This window comes from Zalophus californianus, chromosome 10 (assembly GCF_009762305.2).
Source record: "Zalophus californianus isolate mZalCal1 chromosome 10, mZalCal1.pri.v2, whole genome shotgun sequence".
Lineage (NCBI taxonomy): Eukaryota > Metazoa > Chordata > Mammalia > Carnivora > Otariidae > Zalophus > Zalophus californianus.
In genome coordinates, this window is record NC_045604.1 from 110,830,543 (window position 1) to 110,856,064 (window position 25,522).

Genomic DNA, 25,522 nt, shown 5'->3' on the forward strand with positions numbered 1-25,522 from the left:
TTGGTATCTCCATGTCAGCAAGCCCAGAACATGGAGGGCTGCCCACTGGCCAAGATGGGCTGAGGTTAGGTTCACAAAGAATAATGACTGCAGGTGATTGGAAGGCACTGAATATATTTCTAAAAACTATACTTTCATATTGATAATTCAGGATAAGAGACAGCAGGGATAAAGGGGGGAGGGAAGGAGGGAGGGAGGAAGAAGGGAGGAGGAGGAGGGAAGGAAAGAAGGAGGGAAAGAGGGGAGGAAGGAGGGGAGGAAGGAGGGAAGGAAGGAGGGAAGGAAGGAGGGGAGGAAGGAGGGAAGGAAGGAGGGGAGGAAGGAGGGAGGGAAGGAAGGAGGGAAGGAGGGAAGGAAGGAAGGAAGGAGGGAAAGAGGGAAGGAAGGAAGGAAGGAAGGAAGGAGGGAAGGAGGGAAGGAAGGAGGGGAGGAAGGAGGGAGGGAAGGAGGGAAGGAGGGAAGGAAGGAGGGAAGGAGGGAAGGAGCGAAGGAGGGAAGGAAGGAGGGAAGGAGGGGAGGAAGGAGGGAAGGAGGGAAGGAGGGAAGGGGGAGGAAGGAGGGGAGGAATGAGGGAAGGAAAGAGGGAAGGAAGGAGGGAGGGAAGGAGGGGGGGGAAGGAGGGGGGGAAGGAGGGGGGGAAGGAGGGAGGGAAGGAGGGGGGAAGGAGGGAGGGAAGGAGGGGGGAAGGAGGGGGGAAGGAGGGAGGGAAGGAGGGGGGAAGGAGGGGGGAAGGAGGGAGGGAAGGAGGGGAGGAAGGAGGGGGGAAGGAGGGAGGGAAGGAGGGGAGGAAGGAGGGAGGGAAGGAGGGGGGAAGGAGGGAGGGAAGGAGGGGGGAAGGAGGGGGGGAAGGAGGGAGGGAAGGTGGGGGGAAGGAGGGGGGGAAGGAAGGAGGGGAGGAAGGAGGGGGGGAAGGAGGGAGGGAAGGAGGGGAGGAAGGAGGGGGGAAGGAGGGGGGGAAGGAGGGAGGGAAGGAGGGGAGGAAGGAGGGAGGGAAGGAGGGAGGGAAGGAGGGAGGGACGGAGGGGGGGAAGGAGGGGAGGAAGGAGGGGAGGAAGGAGGGAGGGAAGGAGGGAGGGAAGGAGGGAGGGAAGGAGGGGAGGAAGGGGGGAGGGAAGGAGGGGAGGAAGGAGGGGAGGAAGGAGGGAGGGAAGGAGGGGAGGAAGGAGGGGAGGAAGGAGGGAGGGAAGGAGGGAGGGAAGGAGGGGAGGAAGGGGGGAGGAGGGAAGAAGGGGAGGAAGGAGGGGGGAAGGAAGGAGGGAAGGAGGGGGGGAGGGGAGGAGGGAGGAAGGCTCCCAGCTGCGTTCTGGTCAATAGCGCCCACACAGAAGTCGTGAGCTCCCGGCCGGCCCCAGAGGCACGAAGCAAAGCCCCGTCCGGGGGAGCCACCGACACGTCGGCGTCTGCACGTCCCCGCTGCCGGGCAGCGCCTCCCGCGCGGGTCGTAAGCTTGCAGACCTGCGTCTTTGGCCTTCACGGGGCGTGGCGTCCTGACGCCGCGGGCGGCACCACATGCTTCTGTATCCCTGCCCAGCTATGTCTGATGGACCGTGAGACGCTAGAATTGGTTCTCGTGAGATAAAGTGATTTTTCTCCTGTATTCTCCTCTGTGCATTTTTTTTTAAAGATTTTATTTATTTATTCATGAGAGACAGAGAGAGAGAAAGAGAGAGAGGCAGAGGGAGAAGCAGACTCCCACTGAGCAGGGAGCCCGACGACTCTGGGATCATGACCTGAGCCGAAGGCAGACGCCTAACCATCTGAGACACCCAGGCGACCTCCTCTATGCGTTTTAAAAAGTTCGCTTGTATCATTTTGGTTTTCATTCCCTGGGGACCTGTTTTCAACTTGATGTGAGGTAGGGATGTGCTGTTGATTTTTTCCTAAGGAAACAGATGTCCCAGCCCCTTCTATTGATGCGCCCCAACCAGCTGGTTTGCACTTTCAGATTCCTGCATCCACTTTCAGAAATTGTGGCGTAATGAATGTTTTGAGGATGTGTGTGGACTTGGTTCCCTAAATTATGGCCGATTTCTGAGAGACAGTTGTCTTACAACAGAATACAAGCACAGTGATGAAAGTCACCGGGATTTTACTATACACAAGAACTATTCGGACACTTTCTACTTCCAGAGTTTGTTTCTTCAGCTTTTTATCTCCTGCTTTTGTTGGAACTAGAACTGTGGCTTGTGTGCTGCTCCCCAGTCCCGGGGAACCCTGTGTCCGGGACCCTGTGGGATGTGTGCCCGGGGCTCCTCGAGCCCACTGCCCCCCACTCTTCCCCACACTGGCTTCAGCCCTCGGGCCTCCCTGCTGGTCCTCGACTGTGATGTGTGTTCTTTTCTCCCAAGACGGAAATTCCTCCTTTTCGCATACTTCCTGGAAAAGTCTCGGGCACAAACATGCTCTCTACATGCTGCGGATGCATTCCCTCACGGGATAGACGAGTTGTACCAAAAAATCATCTCATTTATACATTTGGTAGCTTATTGCTGCACAGAATTCAAAAGAAATAAATCAACTATGCTATGCAATTTGGGTACCTAGTTGGAGCCGAAACTCGAATGTGAAGCCCTCTTATCACTCCTTTTAAGGTCCATTCAGATCACAGCCTAACATCCTGTCTCTCTTCCCTTTCCACACCCCTCCCCCGGCAGCCCATTGTCTCCAGTCTCTGGCTCTCATCCTCCAAACCCCGGTCACTGCGCCCCCGACCAGCCATTCTGCAGATGCATTGGTCCCCTGCCTCCCACGCGCAGGGCCCCGACTCTGGAAACCCTGCCATCCCTCCCACGAGAGCATACCTGACCCTCGACGATCCACCTGGAGATGGAGGTCTTCCCGTCGTAACCCGGTCGGAACTGGAGTGTGGCTGAGCGGGGGCTGATGTTGGAAATGACCAGATTGGACGGGGCGCCAGGGAGCTCTAGAGACAAAGGAGAGACAAGACGTGGAGATGCAAGTTCTGACAGCCTAGGAAACGCACCAAACATGTCGGCAAGTAAATGGTTTCAAAATGCCTGGATTTGTTTTCAAAACGACGTAAGTGAGAAGCGCTGCTTCCCCAGGAACATGACCCCCCGCACTATCCTTACGTTCAGGGGCTGCGCATCAGGCCCCATGCCTCGGAAGTGGGAAGAGGGCACGTACTGATGTGGCCTCTGGATGATCCTCTCTGAAGGTCAGGACTTACTCACCTCCATGCACAGCAGGTAATTAATAGACACTCATTGAAACAAAAAAGGATGAATGGGTGTGATTCTTCCAGGCTCTGAAAAGAACATGACCAAATGTCCACCCTCCCCTTGGTATGACCATGATGCCGGGGCAAACAGAGTGGGGCGGGCGGGAGACAGCAGGTGCCTCATAGCACCGCCGGGTGTGCAGGTCCTGAGCCCTAGGCCCCAGGTCTGGTTTCCAAGACAACCACATTCAGGTGAAGGAGCGGAGCTCTCCCCACTCTGCCTGAGCTCAGCTGCTCCAGCAAGTGAATGGGGGGAGGGGGTTCTGATGGGCTCCCATCCTGGGAGGCTGCCTGGGGCTGCAGCCCATTCACTGAATACAGACCCACGGCAGGCCGCCCCCCCCAAACAGCCTGTCCCGCTCGGAAGTGAAATGCCACGAGTCTGAAAGGCAGCCTCGCATCTTGTTGGGCAACACAAGCTACTCTAGAGAAAGACAGTGGGATGGAAGGAAGGGAGAGGGACGCCGGGCCGGAAGCGGGAGCCGTGTGCTTCCGGTACCGTCTGAGGGACGCCTCCTGGTCTGCCCGAACCGGGGGGGCGGTGCTGGAAACCCAGACTTGCACGGGGACAACCAACCCTAACCTCAAGGGGCCTTCCCACATCTCATGTAGTGAATCTGAGGCAGAAAATGTTGAGATCGAAGGACAGTGACTCTGTCTCAGCTCACCGGCTTCTCTCAGCGGTGCTCCAGACCTTGACGGGCGTGGGGTTCAAGCACAGCCAGCGGGGTACGGCCCTCCAGAGAGACAGTCGTCATGCGCTGGCTTCCCGCAGATTCGCGGGGTGCCCTGGGATCCATCCCTGGCTACGGGTAACCTGATCTCTGGGGAAGCAGCAGCCTCTCCACAGCTTCCCTCACCTCAGCTCGTCAGGGTGTGCTTGGCACAGCGGGGCTCTGCCCTCAAGTTCTCGCTCTGCGGTGCCTCCGGAGGGGCGCCCGCCTGCCCCCCACCGCGGCCGGATGGAGCCCACGCCGTCCCTGGAAACCTGCTCACACGTGGCGGCGCTCCCCACGTTACTGTCGGCCTCTGAGGGACAGTTCTAACAAATCCTGCATCAGGCCACCACCACTAGTTCTTAGAGTGTTAGTAGTGTTGTTTTTTCAGAGAGAGAGAGAGAGAGAGAGAGAGCGCGCACGCGTGCGCGCACGAGCGGGGCAGGGGCAGAGGGAGAAGCAGAGAGAATCCCCAGCAGGCTCCACGCTCAGCCCGGAGCCCGACGCGGGCCTGAGATCATGACCCTAGCCGGAATCAAGAGTTGGACGGCCAGTCCACCAAGCCACCGAAGCACCCCTGGAGTTTCAACAAGGTTTTAAATGTGTGCTGTGGGAACGGGCTGTTTACACAGAATAAACAAATCTTCCCGTAAGCCAAAAACTTCTTTCTTTAAAAAAGTAAACGTATCTTGTCAATGCCTTTAAGAAACGCCAGATTGCCTCAAAGTGTGGTCCCCAGTGAGCAGCATCAGCACGCCCGAGAACCTGCTCTGGAGGCAAATCCCACACTCGGGGGCCCAGCAATGTGCTTTATGAGGGGCCCCAGCAATGTGCTTTATGAGGGGCCCCTGGGATGCTGCTGTGGGGGACGGCGCCCCACTGCTGCCTCAGAGGAAGGGCGCAGTGACCGCTGATCGGGGACAGAGGCTTGCTGTGGGACACCTCCCTGGCGGGCAGGGCAGGTGGCGACTGGCCTCTAGAAAGTGTCCTGTGAGGTCGCCCTGCTCAGGGGGAGGAAGTACCATGCCTCCGCTGACACCACACACAACTCGGAGGACTGCCCGCCTCTCTCCAGACGTGGTCCTTGGGAGGGGGACACACTCATCCCTGTGCCGATTCCCTTCTTTACTGTGTATGTTTTATGTGCTTGCATCCCGTCCAGGAGAACAGCTGGGCTCTGAACACGGGTCTGGAGGTGGAGGGCATTATAGGATGAAGTGCTGATTTCGGAGGGAGCTTCAGGGCCTTATCCTCAAATACCAACCCGCATGAGGCAAACTGACATCTTTTAAAGATCAAGAGACCCGCAGCTTTAATGACAGAAGGGAACCCAGAGCCACCCCACAATGCTTCCTCACATTCCCTCGTATTTGTGAATTCCCAGGAAAAACACTTATTTGAAACATAAATTTTAAAATCAGAGAGAAAAGAGTTGAGTGCAGAGCTCCGAGGCCGAAATGAGTGAGCCGCACGTTTAGGAAGATAATCTGAATTTCAAAAAGGGCAGGACAGCAGGGATCACCGGCGGATACCCCTCCCCAGCCCGCAGGGGCGCGTCCGCCTCCCTCTGTCTGGAAGATCTTCCCTTGCCTCCGACCTCCTCCTCCTCCCTTGTCTTATCGCAAACCACAACTCCAGCGCTTCGCTGAGCGAATAAAGCTTTATGCTTCCTGTTCTTGGTTTTAATATCCAAACCATCTCCCTGCAGGGCAGGAGCTCGGGGCCAGCTCGCTCCCTGGGACACGTCCCTCCAGTCCACACCTCAGCTGCAGACACTGGAGGACAAGGCCCACGTTGGGTCACTTGCCACCCCACTGCCCCTGCAGGAAGCGGACACCCCTCTTCGAAAGGACCCCGGGCCTGCACACAGGACTGCCATCCACCCAGAGCACCAGCAAGCTCGAAGTGCCCTGCACTTAGAGGGTTTTACTGACCTGGGGGCACTCCAGAAGAAATGGTGGACGAGGTGGCCAGGCCAGCCCCCACAGCGGTGACAGCGGCCACGTCAATGGTGTAGGTGGTGAGCGACGACAATCCTCTGATTTTGTACTCGTGAGTCGTGTTACTGAGGGTGTGGGTGAGTCGTGAGCTGTTCCGACCGTACACCTCCCAGGAAACCTGGTAGCCTGGGGAGCAAGAACACAGGGTGAGCTGGGCCGTCCGGATGCCGGGCTGTCACGGACGATCTGAAACAACAGGTGTGCTGAAGCCGGGCGGGAACCTGCTGCCCTGCCCACATGAGACTCTGGGCCGGGCCCCTCCTCCGTCCATGGGGTCCCTGTCGCCCCGCCCCCCCAGCGCCCAAGCTGGCTTGAGGAAAGAGGAGTGATGGCTGCCAGCCTGCGGTGCCTGATTTCACCTCGTGTTAAACTATGGGTACATGTCATCAATATTTCCATTTTTATACGCTGATATTTTCATTATACACTACTCTAAATCAGGAGCTTGCTCCTGGCTTGCCACTAATTTGTGGAAACACTGCCACTTTTTCCCTCCTGAAATGATTGATAGACACTCTCTCCCGCGCAAAGTGCTTTCCCTAAAAAGTCCCTCTCTGCCCAAGTGCCTGAGTTCTGCTGCGTCCCCACTTTCTGAACCTGTTTTCCTGGCAAAATTTGATTTTCCCCTGGTCTCTGTTCAGTCCAGTGGGGCCTCATGACCACAATTTATTCAGCCTTGGATTCCACCGCAACTTTAGGCTCAGAGAAAAAAAAAACCCAGCAAGATCCTGAATCAACCCCCATGGAGGGGAGCTGATGTGGTTAGAGACCTGGCAGAGAGTCTCCTAAAGCGGGAGACAGTGATGGAAGGTGCTTGCGGGTCCCAAGGAAAGGGGAACAGCTGAAAACGCTTTTGCTCTTCCTTCTTCCCAGTCAATAAACTCAGGGATACCGAAGCACCAAGAGGCGTCTTAAAGCTCATTGTGATGAAAGCAATAAATATGGTTAGAAACTTGTGCTTGCAGGTAAGCAAGAATTTAGAGAGCATCTCGGGAATTTAATATTTTGAAAAAAAATTAATGTCAGAGAAGCTGCTGCCTGTCTGCAGTCCCACAGCCTACAGGCCAGGCGGTGCTGATCGGACATCCAAGGAGGGCGCAGAGGGGCGCCGGCCATGGCTGCCTCCACGCATACGACATCTCCCCCACTACCATCTGGTCTCCACCCAGGCCCCTGTGCTCCGCTCAGGCCATCTGGGCCGTGGGCACCCCCAGACTTCACCTCTCTCACACGGTGCTCAGGCTGGCGGACCACCCACGGCCCTGCTCCCTCCGAACCTCAGACTCTCCCTCCTCGCCCTCCCCGTGCCCCACATCCAGCCTCCCCCCACTCAGTGCGCCGGACCAATCAGTTCTTTTCATTTTATTAATTCAGAATTTTGGATCTAATGGCACAATTAAAAATCAAGCCTTCTGGGCAGTAAGTATCTATAGTTTCAAGCACCCAGAGTGTTCCCAATGTTCCTGTGGTGTTCCAAGCATGTCACCTACATTAGTTCATTCAGTCCTCACAGCAGAACTTCCAAGTCACTAACCCCATTTGCAGTGGAGAACATGAAGGTGCAAAGAGATTCATGAACTTGCTGGAAACTGTCAGGGGTTTCTAGGGTTGGCCTGGGCTCCACGCTTCCCCACAGAGCCTCCATCCACAGCCTTCTCTCTGAAGCGCTGATGTGCGGGTGCGTACCTGACTGCCCCCAACCTTGGTGGGTCACACCTGCTACATCGCTGAATGGTGGATCCTCGGAGTCTTCCCTGAACATACAGGAGGACAGGGCTTTGTTTTATGTTCCAAGCTTGTCTGCCAGACAATTGCATTTGTTTAAAAGCTGTTCTTGATCAAAATTTACGAAAACACAGCATGTGGCTCGTCCTGGCAACCTGGATCCCAAATCCAGTGCTTCCAGCATCCTCGGCAGGGCAGCGTTGCTGGGGTCTGTTACGTCAGGCTTGTGGGTGGACTGGCGTTGTGGCCGCAGACAAGACCATATGACACAAGCAAAGCCCCCGCGGCAAGAAAGCACGGCCCGGATGCATCGCGGGGAACAGCGTGGGAGGCAGAGGGATGGACAGAAAGCGGGGGTGGTGTGGTGGGTGGAGGGGCACTCGGGTTCCTGCACTGCTCCTCGGGGGCGGGGGGCGTGGGGCGCAGGGCCTGTGGCAGTTCTGGCCCCGGGAACGTTTCGCCTGCTCCAGAGGAGGTGGAGGGGCCTAGCCGGCGCCGGGCACCTTCAGTGGGCAGGAGTCCTACCTGCTCCGAATGCAGCCTAACTGAGACTAATGACCGCGGGAGCTTCAGAAATAATTTTCTGTTGATCTGAAGTAAATTCTGTACAAGAGAGCAGTACATCCAATCACAGGCTGTCTGTCTGCGTCCTGGCCCTCATAAATCAGAGTTTATGCAGGGAGAGCGGAAGATGCTGGGATTCACATTAAGTGCAATGGGCAATTCGCTCGGCGGACCAGACGCCCGGGCTCGGGGCCGCCCTCTCTTTCAGGCCCCGACCTGACAGGGAGGCCTGGGGCTGCTCACTGTGCATTGTGGCTGATAAGGAATGGCTTCCCCCAGGTGTCTGGACCACCCGGGGCCCCCTGCAGAGGACCACACCAGGCCGCTGTCTGCCCTGCAGCCGCTCCAACAGCAGCTGCATTAACAAGAGGCTCCGGAAGGACATTCCGTGGTTTTCTGAGGCCGGCTTTGCCCACAGACCAGGCTTTTCTTCTGCTCCTCTGTGAGATATGCCGCCTGGAGCCTGGGATAGACTGTGGTGCTGCTGGCACGCCCCGCCCGGGGCCCCGTCTGTGGGGGGTAATGACCCGTGTGTGGGGGCAGAGCCTCCCCGAGGGCAGGGGTCACCGGGGAGGCGGCTGGAGGGACGAGCCCTGAGGGCCAGGAAACCACTGGTGGGTTCAGCTCCCGTAGGCCCTCTTCCTCCGCAGCCTCCCCCAGAGCTCCCAGGACACCGGGCACACTTCATAGTACACTTGGAAAAGGCGACAGCACAGGCCAGGCCGAGCGAGATGGGGACCGTGCGGCCGCTGGGCGGGAGGGGGACCCCAGCGGATGGCCGTCAGAAGGCCGAGCTCCATGTGGACTATAGGCTGCTGCTTGTAACGACACAGATTTGTTTAAATAGAATACGAAAATGAGTTCATTAAGCCCTATTAGCTGGCGAGAACAGAGGATCATAAATTGGAGTATTGGCAAGCACCGCTCAGCCGGGAAATGCCGGCCCCGCTCGGGGATGACGTGCGCCCGTGGGTTTCCGCGGAGATTTACAGTAGGAGTGAGGTGTGGGGTGTGTTCTCGAAGGACCACACGTGTATCTGAAGGAAGGGAAGTCTCTGTGTGCATATGTCTACCCAGGAGCCCTAGCCAGGCTTCTGAGGCTTGGCCGGCGGGAGGCCCACAGGCCAAGCAGGCAGCCGGATGCTCCGCCTCTGAAAGGGATGGTGAGTGCAACCCTCATTCCAGCCACAGGACCGACCGGTCCCCATCGGCTCTGCTGGAGACAATCTTTGCTTCCAAGGGCAGCCTCCCACTATGCGCTTTTGGTGTTTTTGCTTTTCTCTTTCCTCAGCACTGCCTGGCTTGCTTTGTCCTCCCTCTGTATGGCTTAAAGCGAAGTCGAGCTAAATGCGCTCTCTTCTCTGCCCATCTCCCACCGTGTTCGGTCCCTCTGCAGCGGGTGGCGGGAGGCCTCTGGGATTGTATGTACTCACACTGGCGATCCTGTGCTGAGAGACTGCAGAACACACATCCTGGGGTCCTGCGGTCCAGTTCCAGCAGTGCTCCCCACTTCCCGGAGTTACATTATCGTTGACTGTGGGAACTGAACACATCCTGGGTCCTGCGGTCCAGTTCCAGCGGTGCTCCCCACTTCCCGGAGTTACATTATCGTTCACTGTGGGTACTGAACACACATCCTGGGTCCTGCAGTCCAGTTCCAGCGGTGCTCCCCACTTCCCTGAGTTACATTATCGTTCACTGTGGGTACTGAACGCACATCCTGGGTCCTGCGGTCCAGTTCCAGCAGTGCTCCCCACTTCCCGGAGTTACATTATCGTTGACCGTGGGAACTGAACACACATCCTGGGTCCTGCGGTCCAGTTCCAGCGGGGCTCCCCACTTCCCGGAGTTACATTATCACTGACCGTGGGTACTGAACACATCCTGGGTCCTGCGGTCCAGTTCCAGCGGTGCTCCCCCCTTCCCACAGTTACATTATCGTTGACCGTGGGTACTGAACACATCCTGGGTCCTGCAGTCCAGTTCCAGCGGTGCTCCCCCCTTCCCACAGTTACATTATCGTTGACCGTGGGTACTGAACACATCCTGGGTCCTGCGGTCCAGTTCCAGCAGTGCTCCCCACTTCCCACAGTTACATTATCGTTGACCATGGGTACTGAACACATCCTGGGTCCTGCGGTCCAGTTCCAGCGGTGCTCCCCACTTCCCGGAGTTACATTATCACTGACCGTGGGTACTGAACACATCCTGGGTCCTGCGGTCCAGTTCCAGCGGTGCTCCCCCCTTCCCACAGTTACATTATCGTTGACTGTGGGTACTGAACACATCCTGGGTCCTGCGGTCCAGTTCCAGCAGTGCTCCCCACTTCCCGGAGTTACATTATCGTTGACCGTGGGTACTGAACACATCCTGGGTCCTGCGGTCCAGTTGCAGCAGTGCTCCCCCCTTCCCGGAGTTACATTATCGTTGACCGTGGGTATTTCAAAGCATTAGCTCTGAAGGCAGACCCAGACCCACACACATACTCTGGTTAAAAGTTAGGGGCACAGGCGGCTTCAGAGCAGGGGTGCCCTCTGGGGTGTGGTCTGTAGGGGGCTCCGGCCGAGCACAGGAAACTACGTGTTTTGGGGACAAAAAGCAGGAGGGGTTGGCACCAGGAGGGGACACCGCCTGGAGCCCCAGAAACAGCATGGGGACACAGTGATGCTGGGCATCTCCTGCCTGTGTCCACAGAGGATGACAGGGAGCTCAAGCTTGAGCTGTTCCCAAGGTCAGGCTCAGGGCGTGCTATGTGCCCGTCTGGGACACATCCTGTCTTTGCGAAGGTGAGTTTCTGGTGGTTTCTGTGATACAGGAGCAGGTACAGCATGAAGACTGATGTGGGAAATTAAGGTGGTGGGGTCCACCCCGATCTCACATTCAGGAAGGTGGGCAGAGTCTGATCCAATCAGGAACATCAGGAACACACATCCTATTTGCTTGAAGAAGGAAATACAAATATTTTTTTCTTTCAGTTCATTTCAAACAGCTGTTGTTAGCATATAAATTAGGTGTTTGCACCAAGTGACCTCCGAAACAGCTGTGAGGGGTTTCTTTGGCCCTGGTACCTTGACAGACTTGGTGAGAGGCTGTGAGCCCAGGAAGATGGGAACCTCTCTCTGCTTTGGGGTTAGGAGCATGGTTCGAACCTCACTGCCAGCACAATGAGGATGTAGAGGCCAGAACGCGGACACTCGAATCCCTGTGCTGGCCTGGTCCCCTGCTGGCCATGGGGCCGTGGGACAGCACCACCCACGGTCTCAGACGGGGGTTGTAGGAGGTGCGTCGTGGTTGTTTGAACAAACAAACTGCTGCTGCCTAGACACGGCGGGGGAAGGGGCCCTGAGCCGTGAGGCCAGGCAGGGGGGACAGACCTCACTGCTGGTCTCCCTGGTGCGCCCACTAGTGTGCGTGGGCTCCCACAGGCTTCTGTGGGTGGTGGAGTGAGGGACAAGGAACGTGGCCCAGGCTCCGAGCGGACTCACAAGCAGGATGGACGCGACTTGCTCAGGAGCTGGGTCCCCCTGAAGCCTCGGGATCCAGGCTTAGAGGGTGGAGGCAGAAGCCCCGGACATGACAGGAGGTGTTGCAGGCAGTCCCAGAGAGTGCCTGCCACAAACTACATGTCCCACACAGAGCGGCTGGCTTGACATTTCAAGTAACGTTCTCGAAACGGATGGGGCCACTGGCGGCCACGGCCCTGCTGCCTTGTCCCTGCAGCCCCACGAAGAATGGAGGGCCTGGGGGGTAAGGTGAGGCTTCCACCTTCCCCTGAGGCTGAAGCCACCCAGAATTTTGTTTTTCAAGCCAAGACTTAAATTAAGCTTTAATTTGAAAGGTTAAAGCTCTTCTGTTTGAAAAAAATCATCAAAGCCCCACAAGAGACACCTGCAGCCTGAGAGGAGTCTGTCTGGGCACCTGGTAGGCTGGCTGTCCTCACCTCGGGTCCCGGGGGCACTGGGTGGGGGACTGGGGCGCCGGAGCCAGGACACCCAGGCTCCGCTGGGGGGCCCTGGTTTAGGCGGGGCGGGACCTGGCCACTGCCAGAACGGCAGCATTTCAGTGCAGGGTCTGCACCCAGTCGGCATCCGGTGCACGTGTGCTGAAGGCGGGCCTCTCCGGGCCTCAGCTTCCTCTGCCAATGGGTCGTGATGGGGGCACAACCCTTGCCGCATTGCTAAGAGAACTGTGCGGGACGGTGTGTGTGAGGGGATGTGCCACGAAGTGTGGATTCTCCCTGAACAAAGGCTTTGGAGGTTGTTAAGACAAGACTCGGAGGCCACAGCCCATGCAGGGACATGCCCCGCGGGAGGTGGGGTCCCGGGGGCACGGTGCCGGGGTGGTGACTGAGCCCTCTGCCGATGGCCAGGCAGACGTGTCCACCTCCCAGAGGCCTCCGGCGCCCGTGGCCCCGGCCAGCTGGGCTGTTTGCAGCAATGCCCACGTCCCTTGTTGGGGCCAGCTTGTTTTTCCTTTTTCCGAGACAGGGATACTAACCTGTAATGATACCATTCTTCTCCAGGGGCTCCTGCCAGCTGACCTTGAGGGATGTGTCCAGAATCTCCGTGAAACTCAGATGTCCTACAGCTCCTGGTTCTAGCAATCAAAAATAAAGTCACCCGTTAATACGAGAGCCCCCCTTTTCTTTGGGTCAGATGTGTGCAGAAAGTTCTAACTAGGGAAGGGTAGTGGGAGCCCGGGCTGGGGCCCGCAGGCCGGACTCAAAGGAAATGCCAGTAAAAACCCAGAAGAGGGGAGGGAGTTCGAGGTGTAAAAGGCGTCCTGGTTCTGGGCACATAAATTGTTTTATCAGCCGCATCCCAGCCATGCGGAGAACCAAAGACATGCAGGACACTTACACACACCTCCTTCTCCTTGATCTCCTCTAATGAGAGCAAGCAGGCTGGCTGGGTCCCGAAAAGCAGTGGCTAGCACCCAGTGTCCCCGGACATGCCTTGCAGTGAGCGTCTGTCTGGTGTGGGGTCCCTGCTCTGTGCAGCCAGGCCTGCCTACCCCTGGCCGCAGGGCGATGCCTACAGACCTGACCCAGAGCTCCAGGCTCCCCACCCCTGTTCCCCCCAAGGGGCTCCACGGGGCCGGCGCTGTGAGAAAGCTCCAGCAACAATGCGCTCCTTTGCCAGGAGTTTCTTCGTGTGCAGCTGTTCTCTGTGACATAGGAGGGCGGAGGAGAGGCATCGTGCTTTAACGAGGAGCTGCTGGGTTGGAGGCCTGTCCCCGGACGTTAGCTGCTACTCTTAGCTCCTAGTTGTCTTACTGTCCCAACACAAAGTCATTTCTCAGAGGAACTGTCTGCCACTTTGGAAAGCACCCAGAGTAAAAGTCTGAGAGGCCCATCGGGAGGTGAGCCGTCCAAGGTCATGGATATTCAGCTCCAGGGGCCCTGACGAGCCTCCTGCCTGGACCCCTCAACCGCTTTGCAGCTGTGGCGTGCAAGGCCAGGCCTGGTCACAGTGAGGACACGGAGCCCCTGCTTGCAGGCCCTCTCGTGGGGCTACTTCCTTCCCAGCTCTGTGGGGGCAGGCCTGGGAGGCAGAGGGAAAAGGACGTGCTTTACGGGAGGCTGGAGTCGGGGATGGCCTGGGGATGGCCTGGGGATGGGGGCGAGCGAAGGAGACAGAGATGGGCTCCACCGCTGACGGAGCCGGGCGTGGGTCAGCGGGCCATTTCCTGCAGCTGGTGGGGCTGCTGGCTCAGGTTTGCTCTGCTTGCCTCTGCAAGGCCCCACAGGCCTCCCGCTCCCCATGCCCAACTCCAGAGACTGCACTTGACCGAGTCAGGGAGGAAGGAGGGGAGGATAGCGGGGGGCAGAATCAGAGACAAAGGAGGAACAGGAGAGGGAGAGGAGCCAAGGGACACATTTGCTCAGCAGAGACCGATTAAGCACATGCCCCATGCCCAGCGGGGACACCAGGCTCCTCCTGATCGGCCCTTGCCTCGTGACTCCCTGCTCGGGCCCTGAATGTGCTACACCGAGATCTTTTTAATCACATACCACGATGTAATATTTCAAGCTTAAAATTGGAGAGCACGAAGGCAAGGTATCGGTTGTCCTGCCCAAGAGCAGAGTTGGGGGCATCCCCACAGAGAAGCCTCACCCCTGTTTCTGTCGGCCTTGCTTGCCCAGATGGCGGATTCAGTACCTGCTTCTCAGCTGGTACCTGGACAAAGCCTCCTATCACAACTTCTAATTAAAAAAAAAAAAAAAAAAGATGGTAACAGCCTCAGCAAATACACTCATCTGGGTGAAACTTTCAAGATGTTTTATGGATGAGCTCAAACACCGACAAAGGCCACTCTCTGAGCGGGGGAGATGGTCACATAGAATGGCTGTCGAATCCAGCTCATCTTCCTCCAGGTTTGAGTTTCCAGAAAGACATTCTGGCGGATTTTTGAACGGACTTGTTTTTCTTTCGATTGATAGAGCAGCAAAGAAAGCTTTTTGCTCCTTTTATATATTCTCAGTGTTTCTGCTGCTTGGATTCCTGCCCAAATCTGCTGTCCTCTAGCTCTGCTGGAACCAGCTGACAACATCTAGGCTTAAAATTTATATTTTGTTTCCTCTTTACTGGTTGCCCGCCCTCCCCACCCCACCCCCGAGAGCTTTGGAAAAGGAGGCCTGCGGGATGTGGGGCCAAGGGAGGCGCCCTCAGCCAGAGAGCACGGGGGGGGGGGGGGGGGGGCGGGGGGCGTGCCATGCCATCCTCCCTCCCTCAACCTTGCCGTGACATAGTCCATGCACTGAACAGCATCAACAGTCTCCCCAGCTACTGAAAAATGGTGACTCTGTTAGAAAAATTCTAAAAAGATGACATCACTTCCAGTTTTCTCAATTCCCAAGAAAGAAATTTCCAGTTTCTTTTTTTACCTACTAATGGTGGGCAAAAATGCACTTAAGGTTCTGTTTCCTGGTCACGGAGCTTCACGAGATGTCTCCCCACCATGTCTGTCTGCTTGCTTAACTGGCAACAATTGGGATTTTTTTTTTTTTTTTTTAGCAAACAATTCAGCCAGGAGTCTTCTCTCTTCTCTTTGGAAGAAGTTACCTTCTTCTGCCACTTTGTATTTTTAATAAACATCCTCTGAAAAGTGAAGTCTGATATCCACCTGGACCAGGCTATGGCTTGAGCCGGGGGTGTTGCCCTGGCCTCTTCTTTGAATAAATGTAACAGAGTAACAGAGGAAAACGTGGGCATAATGAAGAGCAGCTATAAGGGGGGGTGCTCGTAACATTTGTCCCCTATCATTGCCTTCCCCACCCCATCTACCCACCTAAGGGGGCTGGGTTGAGCCTTCCTACGGATGAGTGCAGAAAGTACCCTTCATCCAAGCCAGGCTCCTTCCTCCTCCGGGACCCTGCGCGGGCCCCCTGTGCAGCACCTCTGCACCCTCAGTCCCACACGACCGGGCCAGAGCCCCCCAGGGTCACTCTTCTCTTAGCCCTCTTGTTCTACACTGCCCACCTGATCCCTACAGCGACTTCAGCTGCTTGGGGGGCTTTAACTGCTGGGGACCTTGGAGCTCAGACACCCTGAGGTGGAAGGGATTTCAGGTATTTCCATCTGGGGTTAGACCACATATTCAATTACCTTCCCTAACCCTTTCCTGGAAAGTAGGATCACAATCGCAAATTGTTAGGACCCCCCAACCCACTTGAGACACACGGGCCCAGACGCCCCATAGCTACCGCACACCATGTGCGTCCCAAGTCGGCGGAGCATCCTCACCCGAGACTGCGTCCCACACTTTGATTGCTGGCATCATCACTACGCGGTCACATAAACCAAAGCATGTTGAGTCATCGTAGATAATTCCTTCCACCCCTCTATTAATGAGCCTCCAAATTCCCTGCGACATGTCTTACCGCTGTCTCCACAGCATGGGTGTGGGCTCTCTTAATCTTGTGCCTTCTTCCCAGCTTCCTCCACCTTTACCTCCAGCGCATCCTCACAAACCCCAGACAGAACTTCCGAAACACGGATTGATTCAAATAACACCCCTCATGGAGAACCTACTGTGGGTCTGTCCAAGTGCCTGAACTTAGCAGTTGAGACTCTCCTGACTCTTGTTTTCTGGAGCTCGTCCCCTCCCCAACCCCCACACGCTGCACCACAGGCTCGACAAACACCTCGCTCGTACTCTCTCACACTCGTGTACTCTCCTTGCCGCTGTGGACACTGTTCCCTCCCACCTGGAATGCCCTCAGCCATTGTCTGCATGGAGAGCTCATCAGTCAAGACCCAGCTCAGTTGCTACCTCCTCTACAAGACTTACCCGACACCTGATGCTCCTCAACCAGATGCTCTTCGCTGGGCGGCTACAGCCACTTCTCCAGACCTCCCTCCTCGGGGGCACTGGCCTCAGCCACGTCCCTCCCATCCGACCAGGCGAGAAGCTCTACAGGCAGAGGCTCTGCTTACTTATCTTTGCAACCCTTTCAACACCCAGCTGCCTACCTCACACACAGTGGGTGCTCCACAGACACCCGAATATAAGCGTGCATACTCGTTTCTGTGTTGGACAGATGATGAATGGACTGATCAATCAACATTTAATTATAATATTATCACAGTCGAAACAAGACTTGATAAGATAGGCATACATTTTTTTTTTTCTTTAAAAATGGAAAAGCTAAACTTCATCAACCTTCTCCTTTAATCCTAAACTATTGTTGGGGGTGGTATATACAATTTATAATTGAAAAGTGGGTTTCACAGCAGAATACACATTATTCCTTTCAAGCACTCATGAAACATTCACCAAGACTGAGCATGTGCTGGGCCATAAAGCAAACTTCAATAAACTTAAAGGAATTGAAATTGTACAGTGTGCTCTCCGACCATAGTGGAATCAGGCAAGAAATCAGTAGCAGAAAGACAAGAGGAAAATCTCCAAACTAACTAGCACAATTCTAAATAATTCATGGGCCAAACAGGAAGTCTCAGAGGGAACAAAAGCACATAGAACTGAGTGAAAATGAAACACAATATATCAAAATATGTGGGATACAGCTAAAGCAGTGTGGAGAGGAAAATTTATGGCACTGTTTATAAAAGAAATGAGGACAGGCCTCAAATCAATAGTTTAAGTACCTACCGCAAGAAATTAAAAAAGGAAGACCAAAAAACAAACCCAAAGAAAGCAGAAGGAAGGAAATATTAGCAGCAAAGATCAATGAAACTGAAAATCAGAAAACAATGGAGAAAGCTCAATGAAATAAGAAGCTGGTTCCTCAAAAAAAAAAAAAATCAATAAAATTGACAAATCTCTGGGAAGAATGACAGAAACAGAAAAAGAGATCAGCAATATCGGGGATGAAACAAGAAAGGTGAGGACATCTCCTGCAGCCACGGGACGATACGCAGGGAATACTGCCAGCGACATTACACGCACACACTTGACACCTCAGGGGATCGGTTCCCTGGAAAATCACAGACTGCCAACACTCACCCAAGACTAAGCAGACAACAGAATAGTACAATGACTCCTGGAGACACTGAGTTTATAATTAAAATGTCCCTTCCAAAAGAAATACCCAGGCCTAGAGGATTTCACTGGAAAATGCCACCAAACATTTAAAGAAGGATTGACACCAACTTTACACAATCTCTTCCAGAAAGCCAAAGAGGGGCTGGGATGCCTGGGTGGCTCAGTCGGTTGAGCATCTGACTCTTGGTTTCAGCTCAGGTCATGGTCTCGTGAGATCGAGCCCCGTGCTGTGCTTTGTGTTCAGCGCGGAGTCTGCTTAGGATTCTCTCTCCCTCTGCCCCTCCCCCTGCTCATGCACTCTCTCTCTCAAATAAATAAATAAATCGTTAAGAAAAAAAAGAATGAAAGCAGAAGAGGGGGAACACTTCCAAACTTACTCTATGAGACCAGCATTATCCTGACACTACACCAGACGGACAGTAAGTCCAGGAAAATAAAACTGCAGACCAGTATCTCTCGTCAACCTGGATGCAAAAAATCACCCACAAAGTTATTAGCAAACAAAATCCAACAACATAAGCAATAATTACGAACTAGGACCAAGTGGGATCTCCTCCAAGTGTGCGAGGCTGGTTCAACATTTGAAAATCAATCCGCTGTATCAACAACTCACTAAAAAGAAAAACCACACGATCGTATCACCCGATGCAGTTGCAGCAGCTGACAAAACTGTGTTTCGTAAGGTCGTCATAGTCCAGGGGTGGGGTGAGAGCGGCTGCTAAGCATTATGGGGAGTGTGAGAGGTTAGGGGTCCAAGGAATAGCTTCTCTGAGAAGGAAGTGAGCTCACCAGGAACTCAATGTGCCGGGGTGGGCGCGGAGTTGCCACTTTTGGATGAGGGAGATCTGAGCGTATCTGTGGGCTGACAACCGGTCAGACTCTTCATCCTCTGAGAGACGAACTGGGGTGAGAACAGAGGGGCCCCGATATGGGAGCAGAGGAGGAGGAAGCTCATCTTGGACAGCCTTGACCTCTGTAAATGCCACCTTGGTGAGTACAGCGAAGCCAAGGCCTTGGGGAGCAGGTCTGGCTGGGCCACGGCACCCTCAGTGGCACAGGAGGCCGGCCACACCCAGAGCCCCGTGGCCGGGACCGGAGGAAGCCAGAAGACAGGCAAGTGGCAGCCCCGGGTGACTTTTTTTTAAAACATATACTAGTTTCAATTCTCCTTATAAAGAGAGTACATACCCACTGTAGAAATGAGAATATGTGGCAAAATCCAAACGAAAATGTAGAAAATACGCATGATCACACCACATAGAATAACAACTGTCTGAAGTGTGACATGTTTCTTTCAAGGTTTTTTGTCATCTCATGTAGTTTTATACAAGTGTGTTTTTATAAAATTTGGATCTCCTATAGTTTTGCATATTATTTTTTTCACCTAACAACTAGATCATGACTATTTTCTCTAAAAACTTTTTAATAATGACAAAATATTTAGTATACTGTCATTCCATAATTTTTAAAATTACACCCCTGTGGAACATTTAATGTTTTTCTTTTTTTTCCAGTTACAAATAAATGCAATGAGCCTTCCCCTATTCAAGTGTTGGTGCACATCTGTGGTCATTTTCTCAGAGAGCTTCACTAGATAATGTTTTCTGCAGGTGTCAGCTGGCCTGAGGGCAGAGAAGGAGGTGGTCTGAACTGAGCAGATGGGGACGATGCCACGTGAAGGTGCTCAGAGGGGCTGGGCTGAGCCGCCCCAGGGAGGGTCAGGGAAGGCACAGCCAGGAGGCCTGACGGGGCATTCAAGAAGAAGGTAAGGGGATCTGGCAAGATGGTGGAGGAGATCTTAGTTTGGTATGGTCCCAGGAATTCAGCTAGATTGTTATCAAATCATTCTGAACACCTGTGAACACAACCAGAGATGTAAGAAAAGAATAGTTGCAATTCTACAAATAAAAAGGTGACTCTTTCTGCAAGGTAGGAGATGTGGAGAAGTGAATCCGAGGCAATATATCGGAAGATAAGCCATAGGGGGAGGGAGCCTCCATCAGCCAGCACTGGAAAGTGATAGAGCAGCGGAGCACAAAAATCAGAACTTTTAGAAGTCTGCTCCAGTGAAGGATGCCGCTACCTGAAAGGCGCTCAGGCAACCAAGTGGGGCAGAACCCTAGGTGGGACAGTGTGGTCTCAGGAACCCCAGGGTCCCAGGAAGACTGGGGGTGCCTTAGTGTGGCAGAGCTCCCAGGCATCAGAGCAGGGAAGCCGGCTGCAATCAGCGAGCCCAGGAGTGGGCTCTCAGCTCGGGGTTGACATATACTGCGAACTGTGGCACAGTCGGGTGACTGCTCTCCGAGCAGGGGCCCAGCAAGCGGCAGGACCTCGGCAAGACCCTCCCCCTCTCCCCCCCGGGGAGGAGTGGGGCGAGTGAGCACCACAGGAGTCTGCAGGGTTTGGAGACGCAAAGCGGGGTCACGTGCCTGAGATAGAAATGCTTGGAGTGGAGCCAGAGACCAGGGAAAGAGGAGGGATTGGCTGCTTTTCCCTGAGGGCTCACTAAGGAGTGGGGCCCCAAGCTTTTGGCTCCGGGGCCAGAGATTGGAAGGACACCATTTTCATTCTCATCCTCTAGAATGGCACAGAAAGCCTTCAGAGAACAAAAGCCACCTAGAGCAATCCAGAGCAAATTATTTAGCCTGGCCCCCTGTCAAGGGCGGTACAATTCCTCCTCTGGCAAAGACACTTGGGAATCAGCGCAATAGGCCCCTCACCCCAGAAGATCAGCAAGAACATCCAGCCAAGACCAACTTTACGGATCAGTGAGAACTGCAAAACTCCAGTGCTAGGGGGAAAAGAATATATAGAATTCGTGATTTTTTTCCCCACAACTCTTTAGTCTTTCAATTTTATTTTTTTCTCCTTCCTTTTTTAACCAATGTCTTATTTTATCAACTCTTTTTTAAAATCTTTTTTAATTTTCATTTTTACACTTGCATTCTACCTTTTCATTGTATTTAATTTTATTTGCATGTGTGTGTGTACATATATATAGAAAAACTTATATAAGTTTTCTTTCTTCACAATTTTGGGATGCAGCTTCTTCGAATAAACAGACCAAAATACACACAAGATCCAGTGTATTGCTATGTTCTGCTCACCTGTCTGATTATATTCTTTTTTTTGTTTGGTTTTTTGTTTTGGGTCTCTTCTGATTTGTTTAGTCTATATTTCTCTGGGGTCATTGTTGCCGTTTTAGTATTTTGTTCTCTCGTTCATGTAAATTCTTCTCTGGACAGAATGACAAGATGGAAAAACTCATCTCAAAAAACAGAACAAGAGGCACTACTGACAGCCAGGGACCTAATCAGTATGGACGTAAGTAAGACGTTAGGACTAGAGTTCGGAATGACGATTACACAGGTACTAGCTGGGCTTGAATAAAGCATAGAAGACACTAGAGAATCCTTTTCTGGAGAAATAAAATCTAGTCAAGTCAAAATCAAAAAGGCTATTAATGAGGTGTAATAAAAAATGGAGGCTCTAACTACAATGGAGGCAGAAGGGAGAATGAGTGATATAGAAGACCAAATGATGGAGAACAAAGAAGCTGAGAAAAAGAGATAAACAACTACTGGATCACGAGGGGAGAATTCAAGAGATAAATGATACCATAAAGTGAAACAATATTAGAATAATGGGGATCTCAGAAGAAGAGGAAAAGGGGGGAAGAAGGTATACTGGAGTAAATTATAGCAGAAAATCTGGTGAGGGAAACAGGCATTCAAGTCCAGGAGGTACAGAGAACCCCCCTCAAAATCAATAAAAATAGGTCAACACCTCAACATATAATAGGGAAGCTTGCAAATCTCAGAGACAAAGAGAAAATCCTGAAAGCAGCTCGGGACAAGAGGTCTGTAAGCTACAAGGGTAGAAACATTAGACTGGCAGCAGATCTATCCGCGGAGACCTGACAGGACAGAAAGGACTGGCATGATATATTCAGGGTACTAAGTGAGAAAAACATGCAGCCAAGAATACTTGATCCAGAAAGGATGTTATTGAAAATAGAAGGAGAGATTAAAAAGCTTCCAGGACAAACTAAAAGAATCTGTGACCGCTAAACCAGTCCTGCAAGAAATATTAAAGGGGATCCTTTAAATGAAGACAGAGCCCCAAAGTAACACAGACCAGAAAGGAAGAGAGACAATATACAGAAACAGTGACTTTCCAGGTAATACAATGGCACTAAATTCATGTCTTTCAATAGTTACTCTGAATATAAGTGGGCTAAATGCCCCAATCAAAAGACACAGGCTATCAGATTGGATAAAAAAGCAAGACCCATTGATATGTTGTCTTCAAGAGACTCATTTTAGACCCAAGGACACCTCCAGATTGAAAGAAAGGGGGTAGAAAATCATTTACCATGCTAAGGGACATCAAAAGAAAGCTGGGGTAGCAATCCTTATGTCAGACAAATTAGATTTTAAACCAAAGACTGTAATAAAAGATGAGGAAGGACACTATCATAATTAAAGGGTCTATCCAGCAAGAATATCTAACAACTGTAAATATTTATGTCCCTAACATGGGAGCAGCCAATTACATAAACCAATTAATAACAAGATTAAAGAAACACATTGATAATTATACAATAATAGTAGGGGATTTTAACACCCCACTCACTGCAGTGGACAGATCATCTAAGCAGAAGATGAACAAAGAAACAAGGGCTTTGAATGACACACTGGATCAGATGGATTTCACAGATATATACAGAGCATTCCATCCTAAAGCAACAGAACACACATTCTTCTCAAGTACACATGGAACATTCTCCAGAAGAGATCACATACTGGGATACAAATCAGGTCTCAACCACTACCAAAAGACTGGGATCATTCCCTGCATATTTAAGACCACAATGCTTTGAAACTGGAACTCGGTCACAAGAGGAAATTTTGAAAAAAACTCAAATACATGGAGGCTAAAGATCATCCTACTAAAGAATGAATGGCTCAACCAGGAAATTAAAGAAGAATTTTAAAATTCATGGAAACAAATGAAAATGAAAACACAACTGTTCAAAACCTTTGGGATGCAGCAAAGGTGGTCCTAAGAGGGAAGTATATAGCAATACAAGCCTTTCTCAAGAAATGAGAAAGGTCTCTAATACACAACCTAACCTTACACCTAAAGGAGCTGGAGAGAGAACAGCAAATAGAACCTAAACCCAGCAGGAGAAGAGAATTAATAAAGAACAGAGCAGAAACCAGGGAAATAGAAACCAAAAGAACAGTAGAATAGATCAACGAAACTAGGAGCTGGTTCTTTGAAAGAATTAATAAGATTGATAAACCCCTGGCCAGACTTATCAAAAAGAAAAGAGAAAGGACCCAAATAAATAAAGTCAAGAATGAAAGAGGAGAGATCACAACCAACACCAAAGAAATACAAACAATAAGAACATATTATACTATAAGAACATATTATAAGAATGTATTATGCGCAACTATATGCCAACAAATCAGGCAACCTGGAAGAAATGGATGCATTCCTAGAGATGTATAAACTACCAAAACTGAAACAGGAAGAAATAGAAAACCTGAACAGACCCATAACCAGCAAGGAAGTTGAAGCAGTAATCAAAAATCTCCCAACAAACAAGAGTCCAGGGCTGGATGGCTTCCCAAGGGAATTCTACCAAACATTTAAAGAAAAATTAATACCCATTCTTCTGAAGCTGTTTCAAAAAACAGAAATAGAAGGAAAACTTCCAAACTCTTTCTATGAGGCCAGTGTTACCTTGATCCCCAAACCAGATAAAGACCCCACCAAAAAAGGAGAATTACAGACCAATATGCCTGATGAACACGGATGCCAAAATTCTCGCCAAGATACTAGCGAATAGGATCCAACAGTACATTAAAAGGACTATTCACCACGACCAAGTGGGATTTATTCCTGAGCTGCAGGGGGTGGTTCAACATCCTCAAATCAATCAACATGATACACTACATTAATAAAAGAAAGGACAAGAACCATATGGTCCTCTCAATAGATGCAGAAAAAGCATTTGACAAAGTACAGCATCCTTTCTTGATTAAAACTCTTCACAGTGTAGGGATAGAGGGAACATATCTCAATATAATAAAAGCCATATACAAAAAGCCCACAGCAAATATCATTCTCAGTGGGGAAAAACTGAGAACTTTTCCCCTAAGTTCAGGAACATGACAGGGCTGTCCACTATCACCACTGTTGTGCAACATAGTACTAGAAGTCCTAGCCTTAGCAATCAGACAACAAAAAGAAATAAAAAGTATCCGAATCTGCAAAGAAGTCAAACTCTCACTGTTCGCAGATGACATGATACTGTATGTGGAAAACCCAAAAGACTCCACCCCAAAATTGCTAGAACTCATACAGGAATTCAGTAAAGTGGCAGGATATAAAATCAATGCACAGAAATCAGTTGCATTCCTATACACTAACAATGAGACAGAAGAGAGAGAAATTAAGGAGCTGATCCCATTTACAACTGCACCCAAAACCGTAAGATACCTAGGAATACACCAAGGCAAAGAGGCAAAGGGTCTGTACTCAGAAAACTATAGAACACCCATGAAAGAAATTGAGGAAGACACAAAGAAATGGAAAAACGTCCTATGCTCATGGACTGGAAGAACAAATATTGTTAAAATGTCTATGCTACCTAGAGCAATCTATACATTCAAAGCACTCTCTATCAAAATACCATCAACTTTTTTCACAGAGCTGGAACAAATAATCCTAAAATTTGTATGGAACCAGAAAAGACCCCAAATAGCCAAAGGAATGTTGAAAAAGAAAACCAAAGCTGGGGGCATCACAATTCTGGACTTCCAGCTCTATTACAAACCTGTCATCATCAAGACGGTATGGTACTGGCACAAAAACAGACACACAGATCAATAGAACAGAATAGAAAACCCAGAAATGGACCTTCAACTCTATGGTCAACTAATCTTTGAGAAAGCAGGAAAGAATGTCCAATGGAAAAAGACAGTCTCTTCAACAAATGGTGCTGGGAAAACTGGACAGCCACATGCAGAAGAAGGAAACTGGACCATTTCCTTACACCATACACAAAAATAAACTCAAAATGGATGAAAGACCTAAATGTGAGACAGGAATCCATCAAAATCCTCAAGCAGAACACAGGCAGCAACCTCTGTGACCTTGGCCGCAGCAACTTCTTGCTAGACACATCTCCGATGGCAAAGGAAACAAAGGCAAAAATGAACTATTGGGACTTCATCAAGATAAAATCTTTTGCACTACAAAGGAAACAGTCCACAAAACCAAAAGACAACCCACAGAATGGAAGAAGATATTTGCAAATGTCTTCTCAGATAAAGGGCTAGTATCCAAAATCTATAAAGAACTTATCAAACTCAACACCCAAAGAACAAATAATCCAATCATAAAATGGGCAGAAGATGTGAACAGACATTTCTCCAAAGAAGACATCCAAATGGCCAACAGACACATGAAAAAATGCTCGACATCACTTGGTATCAGGGAAATACAAATGAAAACCACAATGTGATACCACCTCACACCAGTCAGAATGGCTAAAAGTAACAAGTCAGGAAATGACAGATGTTGGTGAGGATGTGGAGAAAGGGGAACCCTCCTACACTGTTGGTGGGAATGCAAGCTGGTGCAGCCACTCTGGAAAACAGTATGGAGGTTCCTCCAAAGTTGGAAATAGAGCTACCCTATGACCCAGTGATTGCACTACTAGGGATTTACCCCAAAGATACAAATGTAGTGAT

The 25,522-nt window shown here is 51.5% G+C and overlaps 1 protein-coding gene across 5 annotated transcripts in view; it reads right to left on the reverse strand.

The window, feature by feature from the left end:
• Positions 1–25,522, reverse strand: part of SDK1 (sidekick cell adhesion molecule 1) — an 887,311-nt gene that overhangs the window by 139,210 nt on the left and 722,579 nt on the right. For all 5 annotated transcript variants that reach the window (XM_027612939.2, XM_027612937.2, XM_027612941.2 and 2 more), the window contains 3 exons: positions 12,744–12,842; positions 5,892–6,083; positions 2,802–2,923 (listed from right to left, as the gene is read on the reverse strand). In XM_027612939.2, coding sequence (XP_027468740.2) covers positions 2,802–2,923; positions 5,892–6,083; positions 12,744–12,842 — 413 coding nt within the window. The remainder of the gene's footprint in view (positions 1–2,801; positions 2,924–5,891; positions 6,084–12,743; positions 12,843–25,522) is intronic.